This window comes from Protopterus annectens, chromosome 1.part1 (genome assembly GCF_019279795.1).
Source record: "Protopterus annectens isolate FY-2018-M chromosome 1.part1, PAN1.0, whole genome shotgun sequence".
Taxonomy (NCBI): domain Eukaryota; kingdom Metazoa; phylum Chordata; order Ceratodontiformes; family Protopteridae; genus Protopterus; species Protopterus annectens.
Window position 1 is genome coordinate 1119356469 of NC_056726.1, and position 21277 is coordinate 1119377745.

General features: G+C 42.4%; 1 protein-coding gene across 1 annotated transcript in view; it reads right to left on the reverse strand.

The window, feature by feature from the left end:
* The window catches only part of LOC122815615 (deleted in malignant brain tumors 1 protein-like), a 949251-nt gene that overhangs the window by 419404 nt on the left and 508570 nt on the right, over positions 1 to 21277 (reverse strand). The window contains 3 exon segments of the mRNA XM_044088272.1: positions 8603 to 8923; positions 11847 to 12161; positions 18952 to 19272. Coding sequence (XP_043944207.1) covers positions 8603 to 8923; positions 11847 to 12161; positions 18952 to 19272 — 957 coding nt within the window.

Sequence of the window (21277 nt, forward strand, 5' to 3'; positions counted from 1 at the left end):
TACGCAAACTAAACCGCCACTGATTCTAAAGACAACCACAAGGCATTCTATAGCTATGTCAAGAATCTCAATGGCAATAATCAGATCTGCTCTGAGTTACAGCACAATGGCACTAAATATACAGAACCAACTGATATTGCCAACATCCTGACAGATAGGTTCAGTGCTAACTTTACCCCCCCCTCACCCCCTAAAGGGCACATCTCTATACCTGAAAAATGCAAAGTTCCTGTAATCACGGCTGCACAGGTAAAAACCACACTCTCCAAAGCCAAGAACACAGCATCCACGGGACCGGACAACTTCCCAGGCTGCATTCTACATGAACTACAGAACGAACAGGCACCTCCATCTAAGTACCATGTTCAATCATAGCCTCACATCAGGCTTTGTGCCCACTGAATGGCGCACAACGGTTATCCCACTCCACAACAGGGGAGCCACCACAGACCCCGGGAATTACCTCTCCATTAGCCTGACGAGCCTGGTCTACAAGGCTATGGAATATATCATCATGGAACTTTTTAAACAATGACATTGGTAATCTCCAAACTCTGGACCCCACCCATTTCAGGTTTGTAAAAGGCAGATCATGTCTCCTAAACCTGATAGACTTCTATGAATTGGTCACCAAAGCCATAGATGAGGGTAAGGTGGTTCACACAGCCTATCTAGAACTCACCAAGGCTTTCAACACCATCCCCCAGTCTGGAATTATAGATAAACTCACTAAACTAGGTATAAATCTCTATGTCACAAGATGGGTTGCCAACTGGCTCACTGAAAGAACCCACACCGTGAAAGTAGCTAAATTCAAATTGGTGTGAATGACCTGAGACGTACCTCCCTGGACTACATGAAAAGAGACATGGAAAGGCCACAGAAATACCTCACAAAGAGGATTACTGACCTCAAACAGATGTCCTATGCAGACCATCTCAAAAAACTCCAGCTTTACTCTGTTGCATATCACCTACTCAGAGGCGATCTCTGCCTAACATACAAACCTATGTCAAACCCAGAGCTGTTGGACATGCTCCACTTAAAGAAATCCCAATCCCTCCGAGCTACACGCTCTAGGGACCTAAACCTTGTCACCACAGTAAACAGAACATGCTGAAGGGATATATTCCTGTCACAGAAACTTCCCATACTCTGGAACAGACTACCTCAGCAGCACTCTTCAAGAAAAATCTTGATGATTGGATTGGAGATAGGAAATTCACCCTGGCGATCACTTCTGTGGCTCTGCTCGACAGGGGCACAGGAAAATAATTCTCTTGGGTGGCAAAAGCCAGGGTATATTTTTGGCTTGGCTTATATAGGCCCTAGGGCCAATAGCCTAGTACCTACCTATGAACCTATAAGAGCTCTCTGATCATGTAGCCCAGGCCGGTATGACCCTGACCCTGAGTAGCATCCTGCCCTCACCAAAAATGATGCCATAGTATAAAGAAAAAATGATCAATTTAAACAACTGGCTAGGTTTCTGGTGTCATTCAAAGGGGATTCAGTATCTGTCCACCTGGGATGACATGCTCAACAAGCCACGTTGCTTCACAAGAGATGGCTTGCACCTGTCACCCTTAGGCTTTTGAATACTGGCCAAGGATCTTGCCGCCCCATAGTGCCTTTTTTAGGCAAGGCACAAAAACAAACCCACCACCATAAATAGCACAAGTAACCAAAAACTGAGGGTAATGCTACTCAACGCCGGAAGTCTAAACCTCAAAATGCATGCACTCGAGGCACTCCTCAGTATGGAGAACATCGACATCTGTGCAGTAACAGAAACCTGGTTTAAGGCTCCTGAGAGCACCCCAGCACTACTAGGCTATAACTCATACCATACCTTTCTGCCACAGAACTAGGACCGAAACACAAAAGGCAGGGGTGTATCCATATTCATCAAGGATACCCACACCTCCAGGTTAGTGGTGCAGCACAATGCATCAGAGATCATCCATGTGCAACTAACAATGGGCAAAACTGCAATCCAAATTGTAACTTGCTACAGATCACCCACCATGGCCCAAGACCCCCATTCCACATTTCTGGAGACACTGGGAAATATGAAGGTCCTACCAAACACGTTAATACTGGGTGATTTCAATTACCCAAACATAAACTGGGAGAACTACTCAAGTACTAATTCCCTTGCCCAACACTTCCTAGAATTTAGAAACTCAAATGCCCTGGATCAACTGGTCAACAGCCCCAGCAGAGGGAACAACATATTGGACCTGGTCATAACCAACATGGGGGACCGGTGTTCCACACCAGAGGTGAACCCCTCACTGGTTAGATCAGACCATAGACTAATCACTCTGGATATCTACATTCCGCCCCCACCTCCAATCAAGGAAACCACCATGAAAAACTTTTCAAAAGCAAACTTCAAGTTACTTAAGACCTAGGTGGAAAGTTTCACAGGCCCTATGCTAAATGACAATGCTGTCCAAGCTGCTGAAACCTTTACAAAGGCACTCTATGAGCATCTGCAGGAATGCATGGATTGTGCTATCCCAAGTAAAACCAAGACTCATTCCTCCAAGAAAAGGAAACCAGTCTAGTGGACCCCTGCCATAAACAAGCTATACAACAGAAGGAGGAAACTAGTACAGAAAAGAATAAAATCCCAAGAAGGAAAGACATCCCTGATCAGTATCAGCAAGAAACTATGATCCCTCATTAAATCATTCAAGGTTAGTTTCGAAAGAAATATTGCCAATGACTCCAAAGATAACCATAACGCATTCTTTAGCTATGTCAAGAACCTAAGTGGAAACTCTCAGATCTGCTTTGAGTTAGTGCAGAATGGCACAAAATACACTGAACTGACTAATATTGCAAACATTTTTGGCAGACAGGTATAGTGCAAACTTCACCCCCCACCCCCTAAAGGGCCCATAACCATACCAGAAGAATGTAGGGCCCCATTAGTCAATGACACACAGGTTAAAACAGCCCTAACCAAAGCCAAAAGCACACCTTCAATGGGACCGGATGGTGTCCCAGGCTGTGTCTTACAAGAGCTCCAAACTGAACTAACCCCTCACCTAAACACACTGTTCAAACTCAGCCTCTCTACAGGCTACATACCCACAGAGTGGCGCACAGCAACAGTTATCCCAATCCACAAAGGTGGAGCCACAGTGGACCCCAGGAACTATCGCCCTATAAGCCTGACTAGCCTGGTCTGCAAGGCTATGGAACGCATCATCATGGAACTCATTAACAGAGACATTGGGAACCTCCAAACCTTGGACCCTACCCAGTTTGGCTTTGTTAAGGGCAGATCATGCCTCCTAAACCTGGTGGACTTCTTTGAGATGGTTACCAAGGCATTAGATGAGGGAAAGGAGGTCCACACAGCCTACCTAGACCTTGCAAAGGCTTTCGACACCATTCCCCATTCTAGTATTATAGGCAAGCTCACAAACCTGAACATAAACCCCTACATCATGAGATGGGTTGCCAACTTGCTCATGGATAGAACCCACATGGTGAGAGTTGCAGGCTCTACATCCGACTCTAAACCGGTTACAAGTGGCATCCCCCAGGGTTCAGTCCTAGGACCCCTCCTGTTCGGTATATACTTCTCAGAGGTACGGGCAAGCATAGGAGGACTATGGCTGACCAAGTTCGCAGATGACTGCAAACTAGGGGCCATAATTGATTCTCCAGCTAATACAGCCACCCTCCAGATGGGTCTCACTGAGACGGATACCTGGTGTCAAAATCATGGCCTCAAGCTAAATGCCAAAAAGTGCATAGTCATCCCCTTTGGAAGTACCCACAAACTACCGTGGTAGTCCCCTAAATACAGAAAATGTAATAAGGGATCTGGGGACCCAAGTAGATAGTAATCTCTCCTTTGATAATCATATTGCCAAGGTGGTTAGAAAAGCCTTCTATGTGGCCCACCTAATCACAAAAGGGTTCGCATCTAGAACAAAAGAGGTTATTGTGCCTCTCTACTCATCACTCATTAGACCCATCATAGAATACAATGCCCCATTTGGGATGTACCTTACAAGATATTTGCAACAGCTGGAAAGGCCACAAAAGTACCTCACCAAGAGGATTATTGGCCTCAAACAGATGCCCTATGCAGCCCGACTCAAGAAAGTCCAGCTGTACTCGGTTGCATACCGCTTACTCAGAGGTGATCTCTGCCTGACATACAAGGCCATGTCCAACCCAGAATTGATGGACATGCTCCACCTAAAAAAAAAAACAAATCCCGGAGAGCCACACACTCTAGAGATATAAACCTCACCACAATGATAAATAGGACATGCTGGAGGGTTAGATTCCTATCCCAGAGAGTCCCCATGCTTTGGAACAGGATTCCAGTATACATCAGGCAGAGCCCCTCACAAAAACTCTTCAAGAGAAACCTTGACAAGTGGATGGGAAACAGAAAATTTACCCTGGGGATCACTGCAGTGGCTCTGCTGGACAGCTGCACAGGGAACTAATGGCTCTGCTGGACAGAGGCACAGGGAACTAATTTAAGGGGGTGGCAAAACCCAACACATTCTGGCTAGGCTTATAAATGCCCTTGGGAAGATAGCCTAGTACTTACCTATGAACCTATATAGCCCTCTGGAACACACACAAGCACCGCCTTCACATAATAACATAAACAACACACCCACCTTCATGGAGGCTCTCAATAAAAATCTACTCAAGCAGCAGAGACCTCCAAAGCAGAAATGCACTCGACCACCACAGCACAACAGCAATCACGAGACACATAACTGTCCTAAACAGTGTGCCACTCAACTAAAGCCCCTATGACAAAACAACAAGCCCAACACACTAGTCATAGGTGACTCATTAATGAGGCACACTGATGTCCCACTCACTTGGCTGAATAAGGAGAAAGTAACAGTCAGTTGCCTGCAAGGTGCCAAGATCTGACACATAACGCATGCTCTTGGGTCGCTCAAGAACAGGTAAAATATGACTCTGTCATTGTACATGTGAGTGTGAATGACCTGAGATGTACCACCCTGGACTACATGAAAAGAGACATGGAGGAGCTCTCAGATTATGTAGACCAGGTGGGTTGACCCCAGCCCTGAGAAGCATCCTCCCATAACCCAGAATTATACCACCATACAAGCAGAAAATGATTGATTTCAACAATTGGCTAAGTTTCTGGTGTCATTCTAAGGGGATCCAGTATCTGTCTGCCTGGGATGCCATGACTGACAGACCTCAATACTTTGCCAGAGATGGCCTGCATCTGTCACCCCAGGGCTTCTGGTTACTGGCCAAGGCTCTTGCCACCCCTTAGCACCTTTTTAGATGGTGTTCAAAAGAAAAAATTACCACTGTAAGAGCTACAAACAAATACAAGCTGAGGGTCATGTTGCTCAACGCTATAAGTGTAAATCTCAAAATGCACTCGCTCGTGGCATTCCTTAAAATGGAGAACATTGACATTTGTGCTGTAACAGTGACCTGGTTCAAGGCAGCAGAAAGCACCCCTGCACTACCAGGCTATAACTCATTCCACACCTTTTGGCCCTAGATCTTGGACTGAAGCTCCAAAGGCAGTGGTGTTCCCATATTCATAAAGGATGCCCACACCTCCAGACTGGAAGCCCAACATAATGCATCAGAGATACTTCAGGTGCAGCGAAAATAGGGTAAGACAGCAATTCAGGACATTGCCTGCTATAGGTCCCCAACTATGTCCCAAGACTCATACTCGACATTCCTAAGCACCCTGAAGAATATTAGGGTCCAACCTAACACTCTCTTACAAGGCGATTTCAAGTACCTCTCAATTAACTGGGTAAACTACTCATGTGTCAATACACTTGCCCAACATTTCCTGAAGTTAATTAATTCAAAGGCCCTGGACCAGATTGTTCTTACCCTCTCTAGAGGTAGCAACATCCTTGACCTGGTCATTACTAACATGGGCAATCATTGCTCTACCACAGCAGTCTAATACTAATCACCTTGGAAATTCACATCATTCCCACCCCCACCCCCCCAGCAAAGGTAACCACCATGAAAAACTTCTCCAAAGAAAACTTTGGTATCCTAAAACAGAAGTGACTAACTTCACGGTACCCGTGCAAATGGCGAATAGCTGCATGGCTGCAGAATCATATGCCAGTGCACTGTATGAACACATACACAAATGCATGGATCTCACCATACCCAATAGAAGTAAGACACGTTCCTCCAAAGAAGGATGCCAAACTGGTGGTCATCTGCCATGAACAAACTTTACAACAGAAGGAGGAAACTGATGCAGAATAAGGTGATATCCCAGGATTGGAAAAACTCCCTTATCTGCCTCAACAAAAAGTTGAGATCCCTCATCAAATCCCATAAAGCTAGGTATGAAAATGGAATTGCAGCAGATAGTAAAGACAACCACAAGGCCTTCTATAGTTATGTAAAGAATCTCCAAGGCAACACCCAGATTTGCTCTGAGCTACTGCACAATGGTTCCTCATATACCGAGCCAACAGATATTGCCAGTATACTGGCGAAAAATTCAGTGCCAACTTTACCCCTCTACCCCCCCCAAAGGACCCATCACAATACCAGTAGATTGCCAGGCACCCAGTATTACTGCGGCGCAGGTTAAATAGCACTGTCCAAGGCCAAGAAAACAGCTTCTATGGGACCTGACAATATCCCTGGTTGTATTCTACATGAACTCCAGAGTGAACCGGCACCTCACCTGTGTGCCCTGTTCAATCACAGCCTCACCTCAGGCTTTCTCCCTGCCAAATAGTGCAATGCTACAGCCAACCCACTCTACAAAGAAGGAGCGACTACAGTCCCTGGGAGCTATTGCCCCATTAGCTTGATGAGTCTAATATGCAAAGCTATGGAATGCATCCTCATGGACCTAATAAATAAGGATATAGGGAATCTCCAAACTCTGGATCCCACACAGTTTGGTTTTGTGAAGTGAAGATCATGCCTGCTCAGCTTGGTCAACTTCTTTTAGTCAGTCACCAGAGCTGTGGATGAAGGCAAGGTAGTTCATACAGCCTACCTTGATCTGGCCAAGGCTTTTGATACCATTCTCCACTCAGGTATCATAGAAAAACTCACTAAGCTTGGCATCAACCCCTATATCACTAGGTGGGTTGCAAACTGGCTTACAGATAGAACCCAAATTGTGAAAGTAGCTGACTCCAAGTCAGACTGCTGTTTAGTCAGGAGTGAAGCACCACAGGGTTTGGTCCTGGGTCCACTCCTTTTTGGTATCTACTCCTCTGAAGTCCAAGGCAACACAAAGGGACTCTGGCTGACAAAGTTAGCAGACGATTGCAAGTTGGAAGCTGTTATTAACTCACCAAGTGATGTTGACATCCTACAGAATGGCCTCAGTGTGACCACTGACTGGAGTCAGAACCATGACCTTAACCTCAATGCCAAAGAATGTGTCATCATCCCCTTTGGGAAAAACCTGGTTCCCATGATGGTAGTCCACTGAACACAGGAGGTCTTATCAGAGATTTGGGAACACATATTGACAGCAACCTCTCTTCTGATTACCACATTGCCACTGTGGTCAGAAAGTCCTTCTATGTGGCACATCTCATTACTAAGGGTTTTGCAAACATGAAGAAAGAGGTCATTGTCTCCTTCTACTCTTCCCTCATTAGGCCAATCATCGAGTACAATGCCCCATTTGGCATGTACCTCACTAGACACCTGCAACAACTGGAGAGGCTGCAAAAGTACCTCACAAAGAGAATCCTAGGCCTTAAACACTTGTCCTATATGGACAGACTCAAAAAACTCCAACTATTCTCTGTATCATATCACCTACTTGATGTCGATCTCTGCTAGACTTACAAAGCCATGTCTGACCCAGCTCTGTTAGAAATGCTTCATCTAAAGAAATCCCAATCCCTCCGCACCACGCGCTCCAGAGACTTCAACCTCATTACCACAATTAACGAACATGCTGGAGGGACAGGAGGGACAGGTTCATAACCCAGAGACTGCCCATGATATTAAACAGACTTCCCATACATGTCAAGCAGAGCACCTCGCTGACCGTCTTCAACAGTAATCTTGATGAGTGGATGGAAAACAGAAAATTCATCCTGGAGATAACTACAATGGCTCTACTCAACAGCGGCACTGGGAATCAAGGTCGGGTGGCGCTATGCCAGGATAATCCTGTGGCTAGGCTTCTAAAGGCCCCATGGCCATTAGCCTAGTACACACCTATGAACTTGTAATGACCTCGCTGTCATCAGTGCGGTGCACAACACTGTTGTATTTTGACATATTGTCAACAGCAGACAACACTCGAACTATATTTCTTTATATGTGAATCACCACTTGGGGAAATTTTCATTATGTGTTACAATGTTCTGTGATTTGTACTGCAGATTAAGAAAACTGGCATCTGTTGGTATACTGAAAAAAAACATGATCATCCAAAGAAATCTCAATCTTAACATGTGACCACCAATGAACATGACTAATTTACTGGAGAACAAAGAAACCTAGTGGTTCTACAGTGAGGTATTTTGTACTTCATTTATTATCGTTCTCTGATTAAACTGAAATAAGATTAAGACAAACAGTTGTTTCATACCTTTACAAGTGACGCCAGCATCTTCAGAGTGTTGGCAGTCGTGCTGCAGAAGTGTACTGGCTGAACAATCTGAAAGAAGAGATTCACTCCCTCTACACTGGACATCATCCAGAGTAATAGGACCTGAGCCCTTTCCAAAATGTGCATTTCCCAAGGCAGAAACAGCCTGTCCACAACCAACTTCTCTGCAGACCACCCTGGCATCTTTTATATCCCATCTATCATCACACACAGTACCCCACTGTGACTTGTAATAAATCTCAACTCGACCAGAACAGCGATTGGTTCCATTCACAAGACGTAATGGTAAAGGAAAGTTACCTGTTGCCAAGGGAAAAAAAAGAAGAATGTTAAAGTACATTATAGCATCTGTCATAATGTTGTAATACAATTTCTCCACTTTTAGGAATAAAAAAATAGTATACTGAACTTCTATAATATAGTAACAACAACAACAAAATAAAAATGGCACAACAGAACTATGTGAAAACTTTCTCAGGTCATCTTTGAGAAACTGGAATAATTATAAACTCTGTTTGCCAGTGGAATATGTAGCTAACTTTGTTTGGTAGTTTGTCCTGTTCTTGTCACTTATTTCCAACTTAAATTGGCTTGCTTTACAAACAGAAATTTTGAATTAGCATTCCTTTGCCTACATTCACTGGGACTTAAAACACCACTTTTCCCAGGTCTATACCTCCTACAATTATTTCAGGATTACTTGTAATAATTTGTTTCTTATGTTAGTAAACAAAATTAAAACTTAAGGAACAAGCCAGGTCAAATTTCAGACAGATGAATAAATAACTGCCTCCATTAATGTTGTCCTCATGTCTTCAAACTCTTACATTTGGACTATAAAACATATCCCTTCTAGTAATAATGCATTCTATACGTATACCACTACCTACAGGAATCTGGGGGTTTTGTTACCAAGAGTAATGAAAGAAGAAGGGATTAAACGCCTCTATTAGAATATAGACCCTTGGCTGATTAGGTTGATTGCAAGTTAGACACTTTAAGAAGCTGTTAAACATTTCTTTGTGACTTTTTGAGTTGAATCATAACTTGTTTTAAAGTTTTTAAAGACTGTTGTCATTTGATAGGGTGGTGGTGGTGGTTCAACAGTTAGCATTGCTCCGTAACAGAAGAAGTTTGCTGGTTTGATTCTTGACTGGGGTGCTTTCTGTGCAGAGTCTGCGTGTCCTCCCTGTGGTCACGTGGTTTCCTCTGGCTGCTCCGGTTTCCTCTCACATCCCAAAGACATGCTGTAGGTGGATTAGACACTCTAAAGTGGCCCTAGGTGTGTTTGTGTGTGTGTGCACCTTCTGTAGAAGGTTGGGTGCTGGGCTGGCATCTGAACACCATAAAACTCCACTGCCAATCATTCTGCAAACTGTTGTTCCACTGTAGCAACCTCTAACTGCCAAAAGAAGAAAGACTATTATCATTTGATGGTTTCGTGTCTGCAATTATTTTGGGTTTCAATTTCCATGATGGGAATGGACCCAATTTCTAAATCAAGGTATGAATAAGGTTCATGAAATTAGTATTGTTTCAATCTTTGATGCTAGCCAAAAGTTCTCCTTGTAGCACCTACAACGTGTCTAGATTTGACTTTTTCGGAAATTCATATGGTGTTACATGCATTGGCAGTACATTTAAATAAGACTGCAAATGCTTTTTAATGAGACGTGTTTGTCCTACTACTACTGGAACCCATTAATTTTACGACTTTTGTGTCTCTCCATACATAAGACACTGTAGTCACTGCGTGTAGTGATTTCATTGATTAATGATGATGGCAGCATTCTGTGGTTGACATTGTATACTAGCTAATGTCAGCACAAAACCAAAATAACAAACTTAAAGTAAACACAAAAGATGGCAAACAAAGTAGTAAAGTACAAAAAGTTGATTTTCTGACGAAGTCCAGTCACAGTACTGGACGAAAAGCACTTTTGAAATCATTTGTTGTTTATTTTATTTCATTTAATCAACTTTTTGTACTTCACTACTTCGTTTGCCATATTTTGCATTTACTATAATAGCTAATGTAACACAGAAAATAATAAAATTCAAAAGAAGCCTGCATTTGCACTTGTATCACCCCTTTCCTGTAACTATTCTAGTCCAGATACAGATTTGCTGTATCCAGGACTGTTTGTAAGCTGTCAAGGCAAACAGAACACAGCACTGGATAAAGTGCCCCTGATAAGCAAAAGAGCAAATCCAATGAAAAAAACTCCAGAGGCATGACACGACAAATGGAGCTGACCTGTTCAAAACCTCTTTATTCGCACAAAGAGCACAGAACAATGGCCAGTAAGCACTTTCACGTTTCTCTGAATGCCTCTTCAGACTTAAAAAGTACTCCTTCTATAGTACATCAATATAAAGGCAGGTATAACCAGCTTGCACAAATCAAAATCATCCCATTACATCGTTAATTAATGCAGTAATCAAAAATCAATTAAATCTTCTCTGCCTAGTAATGCTTACAATACTGAAGAATGTAATGTGTCATCACATAACAATGCATATAGAAAGCATATGCATATGTGTGCAAGCAATACAAAAAAAATATATATATATATATATATATATATATATATATATATATATATATATATATATATATATATATATATATACATATACACACACTAACTAATAAAATGTGCATAGACAATATATATAACAAGATACAGCCATTGACATATAAAATATGGGCATTTACATAAATGTCCTACATCTAAAAACATGTTTATTCTAGCCATTTAACATTAAAAATGTCAGTAAAATTTCATTACCATAAACTGGAAAGTTGAGAAAGGCCCCAGGGCCATTAGCCTAGTACCCACCTATGTACCTATGAACTTGTAATGAACCTCATTGTCATCAGTGCAGTGCTCAACAGTGTTGTATTTTGACATATTTTCAACGTCAGACAACACTCAAACTATATTTCTTTATATGTGAATCACCACTTGGGGAAAATTTCATTATGTGTTACAATGTTTTGTGATTTGTACTGCTGATTAAGAAAATTGGTATACTGAAAAAAACATGATCGTCCAACGATATCTAAATCTTAAAATGTGACCACCAATGAACAAGACTAATTTACTGGAGAAGAAGGCAAACTAGTGTTTCAACAGTGTGGTATTTTGAACTTCATTTATTATCATTCACAGATTAAATTGAAATAAGATTAAGACAAACAGTTGTTTCATACCTTTACAAGTGACGCCAGCATCATCAGAGTGTTGGCAGTTGTGCTGCAGAAGTGTACTGGCTGAACAATCTGAAAGAAGGGATTCATTCCCTCTGCACTGGACATCATCCAGAGTAATAGGACCTGAGCCCTTTCCAAAATATGCATTTCCCACGGCAGAAACAGCCTCTCCACAACCAACTTCTCTGCAGACAACATTGGCATCTTTCATATCCCATCCATCGTCGCACAGAGTACCCCACTGTGACTTGTAATAAATCTCAACTCGACCAGAACAGCGATTGGTTCCATTGACAAGACGTAATGGTAAGGGAATGTTACCTGTTGCCAAAGGGAAAAAAAAGAATGTTACAGTACAAGATATAATTTGTCATGATGTTGTAATACAATTTCTCCACTTATAGGAATAAAAAATAGTATACTGAGCTTCTATAATACAGTAACAACAAAAAAAAAACAAAATGGCACAACAGAACTATGTGAAAACTTTGTCAGGGCATTTTTGAGAATCTGGAATAATTATAAACTCTGTTTGCCAGTGGAATATGTAGCTAGCTTTGCTTGGTAGTCTTTCCTGGTCTTGTCACTTATTTCCTACTTAAATCAGCTTGCCTTTTCAAACAGAAAATTTGAATTAGCATTCCTTTGGCCTACATTCATTGGGACTTAACACACCACTATACCCAAGTCTATACCTTCTACAATTATGTCAGGATTATTGTAATAATTTGTTTCCTTTGATAGCAAACAAAATTAAAACTTAAACAACAAGCCAGATCAAATTTGAGACAGATGAATAAATGACTGCTTCCCTTAAAGTTATCCTTATGTCTTCAAACTCTTACATTTGGACTATAAAACAAATTCCTTCGAGTAATAATGCACTTTATAGGCATACCACTACCGACAGGAATCTGGTGTTTTTTGTTACCAAGAGTAGTGGAAGAAGAAGTAATTAAAGTCTTCCATTAGAATATAGACTCTTGTGTAATTAGGTTGATTGCAAGTTAGAAACCTTAAGAAGCTGTTAAACATTTGTGTGTGACTTTTTGAGTTGAATCATTACTTGTTTTAAAGTTTTTAAAGATTGTTATCTGTGCAGAGTCTGCATGTCCTCCCTGTGGTCGCATGGTTTCCTCCAGCTGCTCCAGTTTCCTCCCACATCCCAAAGACATGCTGTAGGTGGATTAGACATTCTAGGGGTGTGTGTGTGTGTGTGTGTGTGTGTGTGTGTGTGTGTGTGTGTGTGTGTGTGTGTGTGCACTTTCTGTGGAACATTGGGTGCTGGGCTGCCATCTGAACACCGTAAAACTCCACTGCCAATCGTTCTGCAAGCTGTTGTTCCACTATAGCAACCTCTAACTGCCAAAAGAAGAAAGACTGTTATCATTAGATGGTTTAGTGTCTGCAATTATTTTGGGTTTCAAATTCCATGATGGGAATGGACCCAATTTCTAAATCAAGGTATGAGTCAGGTTCATGAAATTAGAATTGTTTCAATCTTTGATGCTAGCCAAAAGGGTTTCTTGCAGCACCTGCAACGTGCCCAGATTTGACTTTTTCTGAAATTCATGCGGTGTTACATGTATTGGCAGCACATTTAAATAAGACTGCAAATCCTTTTTCATGAGGCATATTTGTCCTACTACTGCTGGAACCCATTGGCCTCCTTTCTGCCTTCAAGGTCTGTAATTTTGCAACTTTTGTGTCTCTCCGTACATAAGACACTGTAGTCACTGGGTGTAGTGATATCAGTGATCAATGATGATGGCAGCAGTCTGTGGCTGATGTTATATAATAGTGGATGTAACAATAAAAAATAATAAAACTCAAAAAAAGCCCGCATTTGCACTTGTATCCCTCCTTTTCTGTAATTAGTCTAGTTCAGGTACAGATTTGCTGTATCCAGGACTGTTTGCATGCTCCTGAGCCCCCCATCAAGCCATTCTGTGTTGGAGGGAAGCATTCTAGCTTATCAGTGAGAGCGGTAAGCACAAGGTAACCTGTCTACCACATAAGGAGTGGTTTCTGGGCCCAGAAATTGTAGTTATTGGCTGTGTGGGCAGTTTTTCTATCTCTCTCAACATTCCGATTTAAAAGCCCGCATTTGCACTTGTATTCCCCCCTTTCCTGTAACTAGTCTAGTCCAGATACAGATCAGCTGTATCCAGGGCTGTTTGTAAGTTTCAGAGTCCCCCAAGCCTTTCTGTGTTGGAGGGAAGCCTTCTAGCTTATTAGTGGGAGTGTTAAGCATAAGGTTGCCTATCTACCACAAGAGGAGTGGTTTCTGGTCCAGATTTGTGGTTTATTGGCCATTTGGGAAGTTTCTTCCATCTCTTTCAAATTTCTGACTTAAAAGCCTGTGTTCATGCTTGTTTCCCCCCTTTTCTGTAACTAATCTAGTCCAGATACAGATTTGTTGTTTCCAAGACTGTGAGCTTTTGAGCCCCCCCAAGCCTTTCTATGTTGGAGGGAAGCCCTCTAGCTTATCAGTGGGAGTGGTAAGCACTAGGTATCCTATCTACCATGAGAGGAGTGGTTCCTTGCCCAGAAATTGTAGTTTATTGGCCATTTGGACCATTTTTCCAACTCTCTTAACTTTCCAGTTTAAAGGCCCATGTTTGCTCTTGTTTCCACCTTTCTTGTAACTAGTCTAGTCAAGATACAGACTTGCTGTATCCAGGACTGGTTGTAAGCTTCTAAGTGGTGCCAGAGTCTGCACTTCAATTTTTCCCTTAGATCTATTAGTTGCTCCTCTCCTACAGTTATACTAGTTTATTAGTCTAGCACTTTACCAGACTTCTTGTAGCAATTATTAGAGCACACAAGGGCTACCAGCACTAAACGTTCTACAAGGAAACAGATCTAGTTCTTATTTACATGCTCACCCCTCCAGGCATGTCTAAAGGTCAGTTCCCTGTGCTTTCTCATTTTAACCTGGTGAACCTGGGCATCCTGAGGCAATGTAGCAACTATCTCATGTACATCGACAACCCTCTCCTCTTACCTTCCAATATTCAGATTTTTGGGAGATGCACTTGCATATCCAAATTGGAAGCCACGCCCCCTTCAGCCAAGACCCGAATAGCTGGTGAAGAGGAGAAGGTCGACACTTGCACCACACCACATCAAACACATAGCCCTCCGAAACACAGACCAGCACTGCCGTCACATAATAACATAAACCACACACCCACCTTTGCGGAGGCTCTCAATAAAATCTAGTCAAGCAGCAGCAACCTCCAAGACAAAAATGCACTTGACCCCCCCCATAACACAGCAGTAATCGTGAGACACATAACTCTCCTAAACAGTGTGCCACTCAACCAAAGCCTAAGGCAAAACAGCATGCCCAACATACTAGTCATAGGTCCCACTCACTAGGCTTAGTAATGCAAAAGCAACAGTCATCTGCTTACCAGGTTCCAGAATCTGACACATAATGCACGCACTCAGGTCACTCAACAACAGGTACAAATATGACTCTGTCATTTTACATGTGTTTGTGAAAGACCTGAGACGTACCTCCCTGGACTACATGAAAACAGACATGGAGGAGCTCTCAGATTTTGTAGCCCAGGCGGGTATGACCCTAGCCCTGAGCAGCATCCTACCATCACCCAGAATTATACCACAGTACAAGCAAAAAATGATTGATTTCAACAATTGACTAAGTTTCTGGTGTTATTCTAAGGGGATCCAGTATTTGTCTACCTGGGATGACATGACTGACAGACCTCGATGCTTTGCCAAAGATCGACTGCATCTGTCACGGCTGGGCTTCTGGATACTGACCAAGGCTCTTGCCAAATCTATAGTACCTTCTTTAGTTGGTGTTCCAAAGACCAAATTATCATTGTAACAGCTACAAACAAATGCAATCTGATGGTCATGTTGCTCAGCACTAGAAGTGTAAATCACAAAATGTACTCACTTGAGGCACTCCTTAAAATGGAGAACATCGACATTTATGCTGTAACAGAGACCTGGTTTAAGGAAGCAGAAAGCACTCTGCACTGCCAGGCTATGACTCATTCCACACCTTTCGGCCCCAGAACTTGGACCGAAGCTCCAAAGGCGATGATGTTCCCATATTCATAAAGGATGCGCACACCTCCAGACTGGTAGCCAAATATAACGCATCAGAGATACGTCAGGTGCAGCTAACACTGGGTAGAACAGCGATTCAGGTCATAGCCTACTATAGGTCCTGAACAATGTCCCAAGAGTTGCACTCCACATTTCTAAGCACCCTGGAGAATATTATGGTCCAACCTAACACTCTGTTACTAGGCAATTTCAACTAACCAACATTAACCGGGTATACTACTCATGTACCAATACACTTGCCCAGTGTTTCCTGGAGTTAATTAATTCCACTGCACTGGACCAGCTCATTCTTACCCCCACTAGAAGTAGCAACATCTTTGACCTGACAATTACTAACATGAGCAACCATTGCTCTACACCAGAAGTCAGGTCCTTCCTGGGTAAATCCGACCACAAACTAATCACCTTGGAAATCCATACCCTCCCACCCCCCAGCAAAGGTGACCACCATAAAAAACTTCTCCAAAGCTAACTTTGGGATCCTAAAAACAGAGGTGGCTAACTTCACAGCACCTATTCAAATGGAGAATAGTTGCATGGCCACAGAATCATACGCCAATGCACTGTACGAACACTTACACAAATCCATGGATCTCGCCATACCCAATAGAACCAAGGCACTCTCCTCCAAAAAAAGGAAGTCAATCTGGTGGTCCCCTGCCATAAACAAGCTCTACAACAGAAGGAGGAAACTGATGCAGAATAAGGTGAAGTCCTAAGACTGGAAAAACTCCATTATCTGACTCAACAAAAAGATGAGATCCCTCATCAAATCCTCTAAAGCTAGGCATGAAAACAGAATTGTAGCAGATAGTAAAGACAACCACAAGGCCTTCTATAGTTATGTAAAGAATCTCCATAGAAATACACAGATTTTCTCTGAACTACTGAATAATGGTACCTCCTATACCGAGCCAACAGATATTGCCAGTATACTGGCCGACAGATTTAGTGGTAACTTGACCCCTCCCCCCAAAGGATCCATCACAATGCCAGTAGATTGCCAGGCACACAGTATTACTGCTGTACAGGTTAAAACAGCACTGTCCAAGGCCAAGAATACAGCTTCAATGGGACCTGACAATATCCCTGGTTGTGTTCTACATGAACTACAGAGTGAACTGGCACCTCACCTGTGTGTCCTGTTCAATCACAGCCTCATTCCAGGCTTTTGTCCCAGCCAAATGGCACACTGCTACAGTCATCCCACTCCACAAAGGAGGAGTGACTATGTCCCTTGGAGCTATTGCCCCATTCGCCTGATGAGTCTGATATGCAAAGCTATGGGATGTATCATCATGGACCTAATAAACAAGGATATAGGGAATCTCCAAACTCTGGATCCTACACAATTTGGTTTTGTGAACGGTAGATCATGCCTGCTCAACTTGGTCGACTTCTTTGACTCAGTCACCAGAGCTGTGAATGAAGGCAAGGTGGTTCATACAGCCTACCTTGATGTGGCCAAGGCTTTTGATACCATTTCCCACTCAGGTTTCATAGAAAAACTCACTAAGCTTGGCATCAATCCCTATATCACTAGGTGGCTTGCAAACTGGCTCACAGATAGAACCCACATTGTGAAAGTAGCTGACTCCACTCAGACTGCTGATTAGTCAAGAGTGTAGCCCCACAGGGTTTAGTCCTGCATCCTCTCCTGTTTGTTATCTACTCCTCTGAAGTCCAAGCCAACACAAAGGGACTCTCGGTGACAATGTTTGCAGATGATTGCAAGTTGGGAGCTGTTATTAACTCAGCAAGTGATGTTGACATCCTACAGAATGGCCTCACTGTGACCAACGACTGGTGTCAAAACCATGGCCTTAACCTCAATGGCAAAAAATGTGTCTATATCCCCTTTAGGAAAAACCTCATTCCCATAAATTACCACATTGACATTAGTCCACTGAATACAGAAGGCGTTAAAAGAGATCTGGGAACACAAGTTGAAAGCAACCTCTCTTCTGACAACCACATTGCCACTATGGTCAGAAAGTCCTTCTATGTGGCACATCTAATTACTAAGGGTTTTGCATCCAGGAAGAAGGAGGTCATTGTCTCCCTCTACTCTTCCCTCATTAGCCCAATTTGGCATGTACCTCACAAGACACCTGCAACAATTGGAGAGGCCACAAAAGTACCTCACAAAGAGGTTCCTAGGCCTTAAACACTTGTCCTGTATGGACAGACTCAAAAAACTCCAACTATTCTCTGTCTCATATCGACTACTTAGAGGTGATCTCTGCTTGACTTACAAAGCCATGCCTGACCCAGCTCTGTTAGAAATGCTACATCTAAAGAAATCCCAATCCCTCCACACCACACGCTCCAGAGACCACAACCTCATTACCACAATTAACGAACATGCTGGAGGGACAGGTTCATAACCCAGAGACTGATTATGCTATTGAACAGACTTCCCATACATGTCAAGCAGAGCACCTCACTGACCTTCTTCAAGAGAAATCTTGATGAGTGGATGGGAAACAGAAAATTCACCCCGGAGATAACTACAGTGGCTCTACTCAACAGAGGCACTGGGAACCAAGGTCGGGTGGCACTATGCCAGGGTAATCCTATGGTTATGCTTGTAAAGGCCCCAGAGCCATTAGCCTAGTACACACCTATGAACCTATGAACTTGTGATGAACCTCGTTGTCATCAGTGCGGTGCTCAACAGTGTTGTATTTTGACATATTTTCAATGTCAGACAACTATATTTCTTTATATGTGAATCAGCACTTGGGGAAAATTTCATTACGTGTTACAATATTCTGTGATTTGCACTGCTGATTAAGAAAATTGGTATCTGCTGGTATACTGAAAAAAAACTTGATCGTCCAAAGATATCTAAATCTTAACATGTGACCACCAATGAACATGGCTAATTTACTGGAAAAGAAGGCAAACTAGTGGTCCAACAGTGCGGTATTTTGTACTTCATTTATTATCCTTCTCTGATTAAACTGAAATAAGATTAAGACAAACAGTTGTTTCATACCTTTACAAGTGACGCCAGCATCTTCAGAGTGACCGCAGTTGTGCTGCAGAAGTGTACTGGCTGAACAATCTGAAAGAAGAGATTCATTCCCTCTGCAGTGGACATCATCCAGAGTAATAGGACCTGAGCCCTTTCCAAAATATGCATTTCCCACGGCAGAAACAGCCTGTCCACAACCAACTTCTCTGCAGACAACATTGGCATCATTTATATCCCATCCGTCATCACACACAGTACCCCACTGTGACTTGTAATAAATCTCAACTCGACCAGAACAGCGATTGGTTCCATTTACAAGACGTAAAGGTAAGGGAATGTCACCTGTTGCCAGGGGGAAAAAAAAGAATGTTAAAGTACATGATATCATTTGTCATGATGTTGTAATACAATTTCTCCACTTTTAGGAATAAGAAATAGTAAACTGAACTTTTATAATACAGTAACAACAAAAAAAAAACAAAATGGCACAACAGAACTATGTGAAAACTTTCTCAGGGAATCTTTGAGAAACTGGAATAATTATAAACTCTGTTTGCCAGTGGAATATGTAGCTAGCTTTGCTAGGTAGTCTTTCCTGGACTTGTCACTTATTTCCTGCTTAAATCGGCTTGCCTTTACAAACAGAAAATTTGAATTAGCATTCCTTTGGCCTACATTCACTGGGACTTAAAACACCACTTTACGCAGGTCTATACCTCCTACAGTTATTTCAGGATTATTGTAATAATTTGTTTCTTATGATAGCAAACAAAATTGAAACTTAAACAACAAGCCAGATCAAATTTCAGACAGATGAATAAATAACTGCTTCCCTTAAAGTTATCCTTATGTCTTCAAACTCTTACATTTGGACTATAAAACATATCCCTTCTAGTAATAATGCACTTTATAGGCATACCACTACCTACAAGAATCTGGTGTTTTTGTTACCGAGAGTAATGAAAGAAGAAGAAGGAAATAAAGCCTTCTATTAGAATATGGACTCTTGAGTGATTAGGTTAATTGCAAGTTAGACACCTTAAGAAGCTGTTAAACTTTTCGGTGTGACTTTTTGAGTTGAATCATAACTTATTTTTAAGTTTTTAAAGATTATCATTTGATAGGGCGGCGGTGGTGGTGCAACAGTTAGCATTGCTGCCTTACATCAGAAGTTTCCTGTTTTGATACTTGACTGGGGTGCTTTCTGTGCGGTGTCTGCATGTCCTCCCTGTGGTCACGTAGTTTCCTCCAGCTGCTCCAGTTTCCTCCCACATCCCAAAGGTGGATAAGTCACTCTAGGGGTGTGTGTGTGTGTGTGTGTGTGTGTGTGTGTGTGTGTGTGTGTGTGTGTGTGTGTGTGTGTGTGTGTGTGTGTTTGTGTGTGTGTGTGTGTGTGTGTGTGTGTGTGTGCACTTTCTGTTGAATGTTGGGTGCTGGGCTACCATCTGAACACCGTAAAACTCCACTGCCAATCGTTCTGCAAACTGTTGTTCCACTGTAGCAACCTCTAGCTGCCAAAAAAAGAAAGACTGTTATCATTTGATGGCTTAGTGTCTGCAATTATTTTCAGTTTCAAATTCCATGATGGGAATGAACCCAATTTCTAAATCAAGGTATGAGTGAGGTTCATGAAATTAGTATTGTTTCAATCTTTGATGCTAGCTAAAAGTGTTTCTTGCAGCACCTGCAACGAGCCCAGATTTGATTTTTTCTGAAATTCGTGCGGTGTTACATGTATTGGCAGCACATTTAAATAAGACTGCAAATGCTTTGTCATGAGGCATATTTGTCCTACTACTGCTGGAACCCATTGCCCTCCTTTCTGCCTTCAAGGTCTGTAATTTTGCGACTTTTGTGTCTCTCCGTACATAAGACACTGTAGTCACAGGGTGTAGCGATTTCAGTGATCAATGATGATGGCAGCAGTCTGTGGCTGACATTGTATAATAGCTAATGTAACAATAGAAAATAATAAAACTCAAAAAAAAGCCCGCATTTGCACTTGTGTCCCCCTTTTCCTGTAACTAGTCTAGTTCAGGTACAGATTTGCTGTATCCAGGATTGTTTGTAAGCTCCTGAGCACCTCACCAAGCCATTCTGTGTTGGAGGGAAGCATTCTAGCTTATCAGTGGGAGTGGTAAGCACTAGCTAACCTATCTACCAGATAAGGAGTGGTTTCTGGGCCCAGAAATTGTAGTTATTGGCCGTTTGGGCAGTTTTTCCATATCTCTCAACTTTCTGATTTAAAAGCCCACATTTACACTTGTATCCCCCCTTTCCTGTAACTAGTCTAGTCCAGATACAGATTTGCTGAATCCAGGGCTGTTTGTAAGTTTCAGAGTCCCCC